This window comes from Pogona vitticeps, chromosome 13 (assembly GCF_051106095.1).
Source record: "Pogona vitticeps strain Pit_001003342236 chromosome 13, PviZW2.1, whole genome shotgun sequence".
Lineage (NCBI taxonomy): Eukaryota > Metazoa > Chordata > Lepidosauria > Squamata > Agamidae > Pogona > Pogona vitticeps.
Genome location: NC_135795.1, coordinates 16923855 through 16939925, shown reverse-complemented (window position 1 = coordinate 16939925; position 16071 = coordinate 16923855). Strand labels below are relative to the sequence as shown.

Genomic DNA, 16071 nt, shown 5'->3' with positions numbered 1-16071 from the left:
ACTCTGGAAAGGATGATGATGATGATTAAATACAGTGTTTATATAGCAGATAAGTTAATAAATGCTACCTCATCTCACTGTTCACTCCCATCCATAGTGGAACTCAAGGCAACATACATGAAATGACCACACCATTTTCAGCCAAACTGTAATCACACCCAGACTGGCTTGTTGCATCATTTATTTATTTATGTTATTTATTGATTGATTTATTGCTTTGAATCTTGTTGGATTCTGTTCTCATCATCCATAACCACGATAGCTAAAGGTGACGGTAGCTGGCATCTGAAAACCACAGGAATTCCAGAATTTCCCCATTCCCACCTTGTAACATGAAGCTGAACCTCTCTTTCCAAGAAGATCAAGCCAGATGTGTCTGAAGGCTCCTAGCCAAACCATAGAAAGGGTGTGCATCACCTTTCATTTGCTCTCATCCTAAGATTGGGTGTTTTTTTTTAAAAAGGGGGGTATTTGCCGTGCCAAAGCATGGTACAGTAAAGCCATTTTTCTAGCCTATCCTTCTAGTAGCCCATCAGTGTACAGGCTCATGTAATAGCTATAGGATCTATGAATGATCTAATCCTTTCAAATCATATCAAAACCTGTGGCCTATGGAATGAACGGTAGCCGTATCCTTCAGCTGAAATGCCTTTGCATCACTGGGTGAGTTGTTTCCTAATATACTTTCCTAACGGCTTTGGCTGCACACAACTGGTGACAACATAGTCACAGTAAGCACATGTCACTCATTTTCTTTCACATCAGTGAAACAGCCTTTTCAGTAGTTGTGGCCAAACTGTAGGATAGCCACTGCTTTGGATGTAGTAATACCCTTTCAGTGTCTGGTAAAGATGCCTGCTCTTCTCCTGCCCAGGCTTTTAAATTATGTTGTAACTTTAACCCCATTTCAGCTTAGCTGATTTTTATCCTCCGTTCGCTTTTCGTAGAGAAGGGAGGATAAAAATTACTTCGGTGCTGCATGTGATCTTACTGTCTGTCCCCTGCACTTTTCAGATTTCAAAGGCCTGCCCTCTTTGGGGAGTCGTCCCAGGGAACACTTTGTTTTCAGGCAGTGAGCAAATAACAGCAATGGCGATGTCTTCCTCAATGGCCTTGTCATTCCGCAAGTGTTCCTTTACTATTGTCTCCGCTCTGAGTCTTCCTATAAAGGTCCCAGCCCCATCTGGAACTGTTGGGACTGGATCTTAGAATCTTCTGCAAACACAGCTCATCCTTTCCCACTGAACGAAGGCTTTCCCCACATCCCACTGTTCCTTCTGCAGCTAGGAGATGCTCTTGTTGCTAGACCTTAATAAGCAACTGGAGGTGGTAAACACATGATCCTCTTAGTTCCCATTGGGACCACTGGGAGAGTCACACGTATGTTTACATTTCTCCTGTGGGTGTAAATAAGAACGTAAGAACTGGACCATGCCTGCTGAGTATTGTCACATTTTAATCTCCTTTTTAATTCTAGATCAGCAAACCATTTTAGAAACCGATATGGATGTAAAAGGTAGAAGAGAAGCCAAAGGACTATGATACCATAGTGAAAGACATGGGACATGGATGTTTCAACCAGCCTAATGGATTGTCCAGATCTATACATCTTCTCCCTATGAATGACACCAGCTATTCTTCTGCTCCTCCAGGTCACGTTACAAATCATGAAAAGCTAATGACATGGTCCCATTGTTGTATGTTAGGACAGACTGGTCTTTGAAGATGGCAGATCGATCTTTCTTTCTCGCTCACTTACTTACTCCTCTCTAGAGTAGAATCTTCCAACTGACAGCCTCTGAGGAAGTTTTCAAAGACCTCACATTTCAAAACGGCAGAACCTGTTGTGTTGATCCTTTATGTTACTACTTCTTTTGCTTTACTCCGTAAAACACAGTAAGAGAAGACGGCCAGGTCATTGAAAATTTGCCCTTGGAAATGAAATAGGACGGGTGTGTGTTAACACACAAGTTGGGACAATGGAAACAGTTCATCTGCTGTAAGCTGGGAAGCCTATGTAGATCTACCCATCCAACTTCAAGAATATATTAAACACAGCCTTGTCAAAAGCTGTAGGCCTTAAGCCCATAAAACATGTGGAGCAAAAGGTTCAGAGGCCAGTCTCCGCCCTCAGTCTTATCACTCTGCCTTAGTAGTTTGGCAGTCTTTTTTTTTTTTTTTTTTTAAATATACAATCATCCAACCAGCTTCAAGGCAGGACTCTTCAAAACTCTGAATAGTAAAGTAACTGTGGATGAATGCACTACACTCCTTCCCCCTCCCAAGGCTGGAGCCTACATTGCCTCCTCTTTCATTTATTGGCTTTATAAAACAGAAAGAGGGCTTGAGTCTGTCAATATACTAGTTAATGGATACCATATTGCAGTCTTTCAAATGCACTAGAACTCTGTTTGGAGTCTTAAATTTCTTCTTGTGGATTGTTCCCAACAGACGCACAGAGGAGCCTTCCAAAAGAGTGGTGAGGTCATCGCTTTAATGTTCCTCACAGGATTTCAGGCTATGTAATGGGATATTTTTACCTATTCTTTTCCATTCTCCATTACTGATGTAGAGCACTGTGAAAGCAGAACAGCTGGCTTTTGACCCATGGGGGATACGCACACCCCATGTTTAGTGAGGTATCCGGCACCTTCAGATTTCCTTATAGCACTCAAGCTGTTTTGAGAGAGCAATAAGAACAAGCTGCTTTTAAAACCAAGCAACTTCCCACTCACTCTGCTGTTGTTTTCTAAATCTCTTTCTCTCCAGGGACTGAAAGAACTGTGTGTTAGAGGCAGTTATCAAGTCTACTGGGACAACCATGTGATTAAGGTAACGCTGATGTTTGTCCTGGATACGAATTTGAACAGTTGCCTTACATTAAAGCAAAACCAAACTCTAGGAATAAACCGGAGGGTTCAATTTAAGAACTCAAGAAGCAGCGCTAAGGTTCTGGATACACAGGAAGAAAAGTGTCTGTTAATTAATTCAGAAATCATCATGATAATTGTGCTGTATACAGGAAGCCACTGGAAGCTGCAATAACATCAAAAGCACATTAATGTGACAGAAAGCATAACAATGGTTTGTAAAAAGTTAAGATGCTCTTAGCGAAAGGTATGTACATTTACTCAGATGTGAGTTCTATTATGCTTAAATGGATTTACTTCTGAGTAAATATGCTTGGCAGTGGGCCATGAGTCAACTTCTTAATGCACATTTACTTAGGATTACATCTTATTCAATCAAGCAAGATTTATTTTCCAGGAAGGATGTACACACTTATTTTTGTCAGGATGGCCATGTCTACAGAGTTGGTGGTGCTGCAGGTTAAACCGCAGAAGCCTCTGTGCTGCAAGGTCAGAAGACCAGCCGTTGTAAGATCGAATCCACGCAACGGAGTGAGCTCCCGTCGCTTGTCCCAGCTCCTGCCAACCTAGCTATTCGAAAGCATGTAAAACTATGAGTAGGTAAATAGGTACCACCTTGGTGGGAAGGTCACGGCATTCCGTGTCTAGTCGTCCTGGCCATGTGAGCACGGAAACTGTCTTCGGACAAATGCTGGCTCTACAGCTTGGAAATGAGGATGAGCACCATGCCCTAGAGTCAGACATGACTGGACTAAATGTCAAGGGGAACCTTTACCTTTATAGAATATTTAAAAGGCTTTTTTATTCTTTATTTTACTTAATTTTACTTTAAAAACCCTGATCTTGGAAATGGCTATACAGAATACACACAATACAATCATTCTCTAACTAAGGGTTAGGCTATGATGGGTCAAAATCTTACACCCATGTAATTTACAACATTCTACTGTGTGGTATGCCTTCTGCATACTTCTGGACAGAATAACCCAGTACAATTTATGTATATAAACAGTGTTTGCACACTGTATCACAAACTACTAAGGATGGATAAACCTGTTAATTTTGCTTTGTCCCACATTCATTTTTTCTTAAAAATCAAGTTTCTATTCTATTTATGAAGAAATCTGCAAATATAGATTATTTCAAATGCAAGCAGAAGCATACAGTGTTTTCATGCATCTTGTTTGGTTAAATATAATAGGTGTAACTGTTCTCAGCATAGACAGAATCATGTTGCTCCTGTTTTTATGTAAGGGCACTGTTAAAAAAATTACAAGTGACAATCCCAATTCAGCACTGCAAACATAATTTAATAAGGTATATATTCATATTCAGGCATCTAAGAGTTGAGTACTTAAAGTTGCCACTGCCAACAGCCCTACCTGGAAAACTGAGTCTGTCAATTTTGCTTTCTTGCTTTCTTCCATATTTTTCTAAACCTTAAATTAAAATTCCCAGCTTTTTTATAAATGTATAAATTCTGATGTGGTTTTATCAAAAACCAAATGGGATTAAATTCTCTCCCATCATTACAAACCCCTTGGTGGTGTTGATTCAACACATAAAGAGTTTCTTTCCAAAGTACAGGTCCAGGAATTCCTTGGGACTGTCACATTTGCTTCATAGTTAAAACAAAATTTCACCCAATAAAATTCTATCAAGTAAGAGAGTCAGAAGAACAGTTGTGACAAAAACTCAAATCGATCAGCAACTGGAGGGGAAACTTGCACAAAAGGTGAGTCTTTACCTGTCACTGGGAAATAATCAAAGATGTCTCTTGGCAGAGTTCTCAGAACAGAACGTCTCCTAAGAGAAGTGCCAATGTATTGACTTATGGTATTACAAAGCTGATGTTTTCTGCTCTGCAGTAACTAATGCCAAGGAATCCTTAAAAATGACACCACAGAGCAAGTCAACGTTTCCAAACTATGTGACACCACAAGAGAAAACATGACGTATTATTATTGGGTCCTATTAGAACTGCTATGGCCCACCTTCTGGGATTGAGGAACTTCCAAAAAGAGCCCCAACATTTCTCCCTAGAAACCACAAATCCCAAAGATAGGGTGCTATCACCAAAAAGGCCCTGTCACCAGCGGCAACCTGCCTCATCTCGGAAAACGAAGTCACCCAGAAAAACATCTCAAAAGATGAAACACACACACACCATGTTTGTGCCAGAAAGTAGTAAACTAGAGCACAGGCAATTTTTCCACATTTTAAAGTTGACTTGTTTGTTTTTAAAAACCACTCAACATCCCTATGGCTAATCATTGTTCACCACTCTGCTTCTTAGCATGTAATCTAAACATATCTTCAAAAGAAACAGTCTGCTGGTGGTGATCGGGAGACAATACCACCTGCAAGGTATAAAATTAGCCAAAGAATGGGCAGAAGACAAATGACTCAGTTATAATTATATGACTAAAATAACTCACTGAAGCAAAGTGCTTTCCTGGTCGGGAAACCAGTTTCAGGTATGTCTGACACAACCTTGCAATTTGTTACTTTAAATGGGAGGGCTTGATGAGAATAAGAAAGTATACATTTATTGCAAACATAGAACAGTTCCAAATAGCACACTCCAGAAAAACCATCTCCACAGAAGTCTGATTGGTTGGAGAGGGAGTTATAACGGTGGTGGCATTATTCAAAATAATTGCATGAGTCAGTACCAATTAGTCATTTGTGACACACGCATAATTCCATTTATTTCAAAAATTTATAATAAAGGAAAAAAAATGAAATCCAGCCAAGACTTGGGTAAGAGATTCCAGAAGCAAAAGTAAGCTCCCTCACTTACTAGTGAGTAAACTCTATGAAGAATGATGGAACTTGTTTCCAAGTAAAGAGGACTGCAGGCCTGGAGTGTTATCCTGCGATTAGGTTAATGCTCAGTGAGGTGCAACAGGATGTGGTAGAATCCTAATCGCATGGCTGGCATGATGCACTCACTAATGGAATTGCCCAGTGCTGCAAGAATATCTGGTATTGGTGGTGGTGGTTATTGTTGTTACTGTTATTGTTATTACTGTTATTATTGTTGTTATTTTATTATCCCACCAATCTAGTGGAAGGCTACTACTCTTGGGGAGTTAGAAACACAGAAAATAAACACAAAAGCATCTGGCCTTCCCACCAGACAGACTTCTCATCAAAGGAAAGAAAAAAAAGTTGGCAGAACTGGAGCAAGTTGATGCTGACCTTATGGCTTTTAAATTGGAGCAGTTACTTGTTATTAGATAAATTTGGAAAACCTAAGTGTACTGCGTCAGGGAGAGTGGAGGAGAAAGACTGGTTAAACATGATTACAGATGCCGTAAAGGGCAGTTTCTATGTATGGACCTCTGCTGGAACACTAGTGGGGAAGCCCTTTGAATTTGCTTCCCCTAGCAAGAGCTAAGCTGTTGGTGCACGCAATGATCCTCTTTTCTAAGCTCTGAACCATCTCCGAATGTGCAGGTGACCATCACCCACAGCATAGGACCAGCCAGAGGTGATCCCAAAATATCTTGCCACCAGAAGCAAAGAACAAGAAAAGATCCTATTGCATACAATGGATTGAGAGTTCAGTCTTACTTCAGTCCTAGTTTGGGGGTGCTAGTCCCCTAGCCTCACAACTGGGTGTGCAGGACCTGCTTTGTGATCAATGGCAACGCTTTCCGGGGCTGCTGGAAACATGTCAACTATTCCTGCACTTCTTTTATTGTGCAATTTCTCTTCCACAGGTAATTTCTCCCTCTTCAGCTTAATGTTATTGCTTCTGCACAGATGTTATTTCCTGGTGCAGCTTCTTTCTTCTGAGACAGCGACATGGTTCAAAGAATGTTGCCACTGTTTCTGCATATCTGAAACAAATTTTGACAGATCTTTCATTTTCAATTCCATTTGGCAATCTCTTTCGGAAATGTCGGCAAACGTGAGGCTCCTTCAAACTTGAGATGAGCTAGCACTCTGACTACTTTTAAGAAAGAAGTAAAAAAAATACATATTTCTAAACTGGCCTGTGATCTTAACTTGCCCTGCTATGTTTGTTGTTTTGTTGTTGTTTCAGCTATACACTTTGTTGACTTTATTTTTTTTATTTATTTCTCAGATTGCTATATCACCTCATTCATGCACCTAAGTGCTCTTCTGGCCAGTTTACAGCAAATAACAAAACACAGCAGCAAAGAAATTGCATGAAACCAACCAACAGAGTCATAATAGCTTTAATGCACTTTGTTGATTTTAATAGTTATGGTAGGGTTGGTTTTACTTGATTTTACAATTTTATAATTAAAGTTGGTTTTACCTGTTTTTATTCTGAAGATTGTAAACCACTGTGAGCATTAATTCCTAGTGGAAAAGCAAGGTATAAATGTAAACAAAAATACTGATTTTTTAAAACTTTTGAAAAAGTCTATAATCTGGCACTGATGCCTGGTTTTAGAAGCTAACATTTTATAGATGCACAAACATTATATCTTTCTAAGTTGCCATTGGGCTTTTAAAAATAACTCTGGTTCTCAGACAATATATAAAAATATGTGCTTAGTTGTACTTATTGTCTTCATTTTGAAGCTATAAATGCAATCCTAAGCATACTTATCAGGAAGTATCTTCTGCTGGGGAAATAAATAAATAAATGAGATTTATTGCTGGGTTATCTTGATTAGAATTAGACTGAACCGCTTTCAGTTCAAGATTCCATCTTATAAATCTAATATATCTATATATATTTAAAAGACCCAGAAAAATCACAGTGCTTTGAAACATTTTTTCAATGGGCGTTTCCCCTTTGACTTTGCAAACTAGTATAGTTAATGACCCACTTATTCAATTTTCCCATTGACTATGGAGTCCAGGTGAGCAGAAGAGAGATCTCAATTTATTTATTTTTGTTCCCAGGGTGATTTGCAGTAGATTGGCAAGGATGTTTGATTCTCACTTTTTAACAATAGCAGCAACAAGTTACTCAACCCTATTCCAAAGTACGGCATTGAAATGAAGAAAGCTTGGATTAACTAGGAGTGTTTTTGTATATGGAGGATCATAAGAATTTCCTGGGCACATGATTCTTTAATTCCAAATGTATAGTTCTCCTGTCAGACTTCCTTTGGTAGAACTTGTGTTTTTTTAGGAGGAAAAGCTTCCAGTTTGCCTTTACTGCATTTCCCCCCAAACCTTGAAAACGTAAAACTAGTTATCTGGGAGATTTTTCTCCTGCAAACTCCTTGTTTCTCGTAATTAAAAACCCAATTAAGGGTGCTTTGCATTACTTGCTAAGGTAAATCCAATCTTGTTTGCATCTTAAAAACCCTGTGATAAAGGTGACTCCTCCCTGATGCAGTGAATTAATTGTTGGTAATTGGGCGGCAGAAGCTGTAAATATAGACTTTTCCCCGGGGATCAGTGTTGTGTACCATCCTGCCCAGATTGTTTCCAAAACAGATAGTTACAGAAAAGTACAAAGTTCCAAACTTTGTAAGTGTTACATATCTGCTAGTATAATAAGAAAGTAAATTACTTCCCATTTCCCCTTCTGTAGCTATTTGTAGTGATCAATGGGAGGAAAAGATGTTATGTTGGCATTTTGCAGAGAAGAAAAGAATGGAACATTTTTGAGTCTAGAAAATGAAGTCTTGTTTCTGACAGAAAAATTGTCCTCTTTGCTCGCAACACAGACACCTGCATTACATCATCCTTTGGATTGGGCTCTTCCAGAGCTGTTTATTGCTATTCTGGCACCTTTGGAGTTCTGATACTCTCTTGGTAGAAGCTTAGGTCGCATGTGATTGGCATATGTAGGGGAAAGAAGGGGAAATAGCAATGAATGGCGCAGATTTTAGGGTGCCATCTTGGTTCTGTGCCCTGCTTTTTTTTGGCAGCCTCAATTTTGGCCTGATGGGTCAAAGCCCTAGGCACCTAACCCCGGGGCTGTTTCCTCCTCCTTTCCTTAACTATTGTCCTATTCAGAAAATCCTCCCAATATTGGTGTAGCAATTCTTTGGGGTGGGGAGGGTTTACAGGTTGGTTTCCTTGGCAAACTATCAACAGTGGTTTATACCTACAAAAAAAAATGTGCCCAACCAGACTAGGTGAGTAGGACTTCTGGCTAATTGTAGAGTCGCCTGGTTTCAAACCTTTGTATTTAGTAAGGCCTTGAACATAGCTTGGAAGTAAATACTGTTTTAAAGAAAAAGCTAATTCTTTAACCGACTTCACAGAACTTTTATGATAAGAGGGAATGTAGAAACAGAGCCATTCACTACACTAAATATGAAAAAAGAGGGGGGGAAGTGTGCTTGAAATGCTGGCCTTCTATTAAGTGATCCGTGTGGCTGTAAAGATCCAGCATTTGTCTGGAATGAAGAAAAAGAAGTTGAGCCCAGCTGATGGTTAAGTAGAGGAGATGACACGCTCTCTCCCTGCATGTTGGTACCATTTATTCTGCAAACTTCACAGCAATGTGGGTGTCGAGAAAGTGAGCGTGCTGCTTTGATTTAAATGGTTCTCAAAACACCCTGCCAAATCCTCTTAACGCCATCCATTAATAATAGACACACACACAAAAAGAAGTGAAGAGGGAATTATACACGATGTCATCATTCAGCTCAGTTCTGCTGAATGAATGCTCCACAATAACATACCTTGGCAAGGTATTGAGAGGTGTGCGCGTTTTTAAATCCTGTTGTGTGCAAAAGGGCTACGGCTTAAATATGGCTTGGCATATTCAGGGAAACAACCAGCCCAGCCTCGAACTTACATGCTCAGGGCTTGCCAGGACCCCTGCAAGCAGGGCAGCCCAGCAGCAGCAGCACATTAAACAGAAGGGGGGAGGTGGGGGGTGGAAAAGAGATTTGCAAAAGCTTTTGCTTTGCACTTCTAAAGCTTTTTTTTGCCTTGCACTCTTAAAGAGCTTCTTGGCTTTGGACAAATCCACACCTTTTCCCTCGCTTGCTGCAAAATTTAACGGCTGCAGGGCATCATCAGCCACAAAGGCTTAGCAATGCCTCTGCACCCTCTTCCCTTGGCTGTTCCTATTGCTGCTATTATTATTATTATTATTATTATTATTATTATTATTATTATTATTATTATTATTATTATTATTATTATTATTATTATTATTATTATTATTATTATTATTATTATTATTATTATTATTATTAGTGTTGTCGTTATTAATAATAATAATACACCCCCCTCCCTTTCTCCGCCTGCTTCGCCTCAACCATCAACAGCAGCGACGGCTTTTTTTGCAAGCTGGCCTATAGGTGGCGCACTCCGCGCGGCGGCCTGGAATAAAAAAAAAAAAAAGAAAAAAGCGCCAGCGCTTTGAAAGCCCTCTTCTCAATCCCTTCAGCCGCGAGGGCAGGGGACGCAGCGCGCCTGCGCCAAGACAGACAGAGCGAGCGAGCGCGCTCTAGTTCGACCGTTAGCTTGGGCGAAAAGCGCGTGAGAACCTTTTTTTTAAAAAATCCTCGCCCCTCCTTCTTTTCCCTGCTTGCGGTCCAATCCGCGAGCTAGAAGGGCGGTGCCCTTGGAAGAGCGCGGCCAATGGGAAGGGCGGGGGCCTCTGATGGGCGGGTGAGCGGTGAAGGGGCGGCATGTGGTCGCGCGACGCCCTCGTGCTTGGAAGCGTGAGCCAGCCAATGGGCGGGAAAGCTGAGGCGAGGCGAAGCCGAGGATAATCTCGGCATGTCAAGGCCCCGCCCCCGCCAAAAGGCGGGAAACAAAGCAGAACGACGGGAAACGAAGTGTGTGTGAAAGTCTTAACACCCTTCCCTATTACAATTTCGCCCTCATGAAAGTATGTGCGGGTCTCTCCCTCCCCCCCTCTTAATTTCCCACACAATATACACTTTATTCCCAATTTAGGATTGGTAGGATTCTCCCCCTCAAATTCCCTACCTCATATGTCCAAATTACAGGATTCAGGTCCAAAGCCTTGTCCAGCTTTTGTTAATGGACCTTCTCACAAAACCGGCACTTCATGTTACGTTTTCTCAACCCATGAAGGGTAGGTACCTCAGTAAGTACTTCCCAGTCAGACACAGCCTGGACTAGCAACAGGAAGGTTGCCTGCCCCTTGTGCCTGAGGCGAAATCTTTCATATTTCCGCAAAAGCTCATGCCCCAGCCTTTAAGGTGCTGCAGGACTCTTGTGGGTGACCTTGCTTTAACAGGCTCAAATCTTGGGGACCTCCCTCTTGAGAGCGTCGTGTACCTTAAATTATAAACTATTGCTGTTGGAATAAATCAAGCTTTTTTGGGGTTGATACTAAGGAAATTCACCTCAGGGGCATTGAGAGGAAATACATTGACATCTATCCTGCCTCCTGTTCCTCTCCCTGCAGCAACCTCAGGGCCAGTTGCCAAACTCATGCCATCCCCACAATAGCCCAGCGAGGTAGGATAATTTGAGAGATTTGCCACCTCCTCCCCAAAAAAACCACACAACCAAATTAAAGCCACAGGGTCCTTTCACAATACAAAAATCTTTTGTATTGAGAGAGAGGGATACCCCCCCAACTCAAGACTTCCTCAAACTGGGTGTGTGTGTGTGTGGGGAGAGAAATATAGAACTGAAGAAAATGTGAAAGGCTTGTGAAGGGGGTAAAGATAAACGAGAAAGATTGCATTTTGGGGGCTTGGTGGGAAAGTTCTGCTGGTGGAAAAGAAAGGGGGACGAAGGAGAAAATGCAGCTGCCATCCTAAGCAAGTGGATCTGCTTTTATATTTCGATGAGAGTTTTTTAGAGGGTGACGAAAGTGAAAGGGAGGGGGATGAATCCTGGGAAGTCAATTCACTTTAATGGGATGTTTGCCTCTTAAGAAAGAGGTGGATGGCAGAAGATAACGTGGTTTTGCTATGTCGAGCAAGAGGTGGAACTGGAATCCCCCAGTTCGAGGCTTCCTTACGCCCTGAGCCCACGGGGGGGGGGTTTCCACTCCAGTAACGTGCGCGCGTGGAGGGTGGCTTGCTTTCCATGTTTCACTCAGCCCTGTGAAAGCTGGGATGCAAGGATGATGCTGGTTCATTCTGTTTTGTCGATCTTCCCCGGGAGTTGTTACAGTGTTTCCCACTCGGTATTTGTAATACAGCCCGGGCAAGTCAGGCGTACCGAGCGATCTCTTATAAAGAGTTAAAAAATAATCATTGGTCGCAATTGCAGGCGTAGAAAGGGGTGGTGGTGGTGAAGAGGGAGGCATTTCCCATTTAAAAAACAGGATAGAGGAGCAGCCCCCTCGGCGTTGGCTCCCACTGCAGTTTCCGTTTTCTTTAAAAACACAACACGCGCCCGCACTTTAAAACTACGGCGATTAGGCTGATGCTGGGGATGTTCTGCTTGAGCTCCTGGGAACGGCTCCTCTCTTTCTCTGCCTTGTGTTTACAGCTCCAGCGCACGAGAGAAGCCCCGGAAGATTCCCGGAGCTGGGGCTGCAAGGGACGCCGGCGTCCAGCTCCAGAGAGGCGGTCACCTTGTTGCTGAGTCCTCCAGCAGTCGCCTTCGCCTTTGCTTTTTCCTCTCCTCCTCTTCCACGCAAGTCTTTTCCCCCTCCAGCTGAAAACCTCCCTCACTCCGTCTGTGGGGTCTGCGACGTCGCCTCCGGCTCTCCGCGCCGTTGACCCAGGAAAAGCCTGCATGTAGGTCCGGAGCGATTTTGGAAATGGCTTGGAGGGAAGCTTAGGCTTCCTGGTGTTGGACTCTCCCTCTTTTCTGCCGGGACGGAAATCTGATCAGGTTTTTCCCCCACCTTCAGCAGAGAGTTTAAGAGACAGGGGGGGGGGAAGAGAGAGAAACCCATCCCTCCCTCTCTCCCTCCTTCCCCTTCCTTCCCCTCCCTCCTTCTCATTGGCGGGTAACTGGTTGCAAAGCTAGCTGGAAGAGCAGCAGCCAGAAGCGGCTCCAGTTTACCTGCTGGCTGTGGATCTTCCCAGCGACTGATGTGACGAAAGGACGATATTCGACTCTGGAAGAGGGGGAAAAAAAGGAGCGAAGCAGAGGGAAATCGGATTAAACTACCCGTCATGGCTCTCCGAAGAGAATGGTTTATCCGGAGAGACGCAAACCTGTCAGTGATCTTTGTGAACTGTATGAAACAATCCCTTGAATAACTGGATCTCTTTTGCAACTGGCAAGATTTGACGACTTACCAGAGAGCATCGAGAACTTCAGTCGCAGGTCCTTGCTTGGGCTCGGTCGGAGGCGGAGAAGGCAGGGTGGATGGAGACAGACAACGCCGAAATCTTAACCATGCTTAATCACCAGGGGGACCAGTTTCCGTCATCTTTGCGGTACGGAAGGTGGTTTCCGGATTGTCTGCCGGTGCCTAGCTGGGATGGATCGGTCTTCTCTTCTCCTCGTTCCGTGCTTTTTTAGGAAGGTTTCTCTCGTAGAGATGCAACGAGGACCCTCAATCTGTTGAAATACTGACGCCAGTAAACTTAATACACCCGCTCTCTCTCTCTTTCCCCTCTCTCCCTCCGTGTGTGCTGCGAAGGCTTTGGCGGTGACGGAGTCCGGAGGAAACATGTGTTTTACATTTCTGCCTGATTGTTTTGGTGCAGTCAGTTCCTCCACGAGACACATGGATCTGGGCGGCGATTGCAATTCAGTCATGCACCGGGAATGCTGTTGCCTTGGGTTTGTAAGCAAGGTGAGCACCAACCGTAGAGAGCCCGGCGCCGGCTTGAAAGCGGGGCTTCTTCTTCCTGCACCACAGAAACTTCAGGATGGGCACAGCAGGCGGCTTGTCCAGCCCACCCGCAGGAGCCTGGCCTCTTCTGGGGTGAGAGTGAGCTTTCACCAAAGGTCCAGCCCCGGGGATCTTCCTGGGCCCGCCTCGGATGGTGCTGGTGGGGTCCGTAAGGGAACCGTGGTCCCGAGGAACGCGAATGGAGACATTACTCCTCGGGCGAGGAAGAGCTGGCGAGATCGAGCGATGATAAAGTTCAACTTCGACTTCTTCTGCCGGGGGTGGTGGGCGTTTCTCTTGCTTCAGCTCCACATGTTGCAAGCTCTGGCACAAGGTAAGGCAGATCAGAGGCTTTTCTTTCTTCCTCAGCTTTGCAGAGAGCATGAAGGATGCTGATCCACGAGGGACCGATAGATGCAACCTTGGCTTTCTATTCCACGCCAGAGAAACAACCCAGGCACTGCAGCCTTTCCTTTTAACAATGGGCTTTATATCAAAAGGGCGCTCTCTCCGTAAACAGTGGTGAGAGATACAGTATACAGTTACTGGTGTCTTTTCCCCCACGGTATCCCTTTCTCGCTCTCTCCGCTTGCTACCCTGTAATCCTATCTGAGCCTCTCTGTTAGTCTTCACCTTTAACTGCTTGACGATGAATCTGCAATTCAATACTTCCAGGCAATGGAAGAGTTAACTTCTGGATGCGTGAAAACACACACGCACACACACGCAGCTAAGCTGTCAGGAGAAACGGACCCATAAATCTGCCAGCTAGGGCTAAATCAGGCATGTAAAAAGAGAGAGAGAGAGAAAATGAATACCATTGTATGTGTGAGCGTCGATTCGAGCCCTGTTCATTCAGGTTGCCAACAGCAAGGATTTAACACAGACAAACGGTGCAATTGATTCGTGTCCCTGCATTTCCACATCAAGGATCTTTATAGTCCAGTGATGGGTCATGTAGAAGAGGGGAGGAACAACAGACTTCAGATATCCAGTGCCAGGTTCTTTAAGTCTAATTTCAGTTTCTCTCTCTCTCACTCTCTCTCTCTCTGTGTATGTTTTGAAGGCCGAATCAACACCATATCTTAGTAAAATGCTCTGACAGCAAAATAAATATTCCAAAGCGTGGGCTCTCTAGTATTACAGTTGCTTGCACGAAACAACCTGATGAACAAGAGCTCCTTTCACTTTCCCCGTGTCGGTGGCTGTCTGTGGGCTGTGAGTTATTTGGCAGGTTATTGTTAAGCTAAGCTCAAGCGGACTTCTGGGCACCCTGCTGGTCCCTAGTGGGGGTGAGCTGGTGGGGAACCATGTGCAGAACTTACTCATGCCAGGAAAAAAAGAGGGAGCTTTCTTCCTGCCCAAGCATTTTCTTGTCATAAACAAAGCGACTTCCTGGTGATGTGTTGCCATTGTTTCCCGGGTGATCCACTTGAGTTGATTGAAGCGGGCTGCCCTACTCGGTGCCCCTTGGCAATCCCGAGGTGTGGAGGAAAGGAATTCCTTCACCCTGACTGTGTTATAGCCAGGAGAAGTTTTCTGAATTTACTTCTCCAACACCCACACCCCATTAATTTGAAATAATATGATTTCCCCCCGGGTAGAGCACTGCACAAGTAATTGGACGGTTTGAGTGTTAAGGGGAGGGGCTAAGCATCTGTGTCAGCTCCAGCCTGGCCTAGTCAGCTTTTAGTGCTTCACACTGAAGTTTTCCATCTGGGCATAAAGACAGTGCTAAAGGGTTGCTTAGCTGGCTGGAGAGCTCAGTGAGTTAATCAAGTGTTGGGAATTCAGTTCCCCACTGTGTTTCCTAGAAGAGCCAGCCTGTGTGGCCTTGTGCAATCTACATAGTCTTCAGAAGAAGGGAATGAGTACTCTTTTCCTAGAAAACCGTGAAAAGGTTTGCCATAAGTTGGAACCAACTATTTTTAAAGGCTTCCTTAGTAACAGTTTTGAGCCCATCAATGTATTTCTTATATCCTGTTCAATATATTTTCTTTTCTTGTTTATCCTGAATTGTCTGAGAAGTGAGTTCTGAAACACTTGCAGAATATTGTGTTCATGCTAAAAAAAAACTTGTGCATTTTAATTTGCAAACAGATTACATTTCTCCTACTTTGTATACTACTGTTTCTTGTGAGAGGGTAGGGTAGGTATGAATATCATCCTGACCTTTTGTAAGACAAATATTTGAACTGTTTAAATTGGATTTCCTGAAGTCTGCAGTGAAAATTCTATGCATATGCTTGAATCAATTAGGGTGACCTTTTAAAAATTTGTTTTCTATGAATTAATAGTGAAAGTAACCTTCATCTTGCAAGGGAAAGTACACATACTTAAAAAAATCATATTGTTTCAGGTATTATCACAGTGGATGATTGTATCCATTTCAAAAATATATATCCCATAGTTTGGTGGAGGCTTACTTAGAAATAAGCCTCATTAGATGTGAATTGCATGAAAAAGTACTAGGATATTAGTATGTTGTCATCTTATAGAAGACTTGCACATCAAACT

At 43.2% G+C, this 16071-nt stretch overlaps 1 protein-coding gene and 1 long non-coding RNA gene across 5 annotated transcripts in view; one reads left to right on the top strand and one right to left on the bottom strand.

The window, feature by feature from the left end:
- The window catches only part of LOC144584676 (uncharacterized), a 32442-nt gene extending 19323 nt beyond the window's left edge, over nucleotides 1-13119 (bottom strand). The window contains exon 1 of the long non-coding RNA XR_013539084.1: nucleotides 13013-13119. This is a non-coding gene — a long non-coding RNA (uncharacterized LOC144584676). The remainder of the gene's footprint in view (nucleotides 1-13012) is intronic.
- SDK1 (sidekick cell adhesion molecule 1) overlaps nucleotides 10679-16071 on the top strand; it is a 574835-nt gene continuing 569442 nt past the window's right edge. For all 4 annotated transcript variants that reach the window (XM_020802390.3, XM_020802389.3, XM_020802388.3 and 1 more), the window contains exon 1: nucleotides 10679-13888. In XM_020802390.3, the coding sequence (XP_020658049.3) occupies nucleotides 13390-13888 (499 nt within the window). In that variant the 5' untranslated portion in view covers nucleotides 10679-13389. The remainder of the gene's footprint in view (nucleotides 13889-16071) is intronic.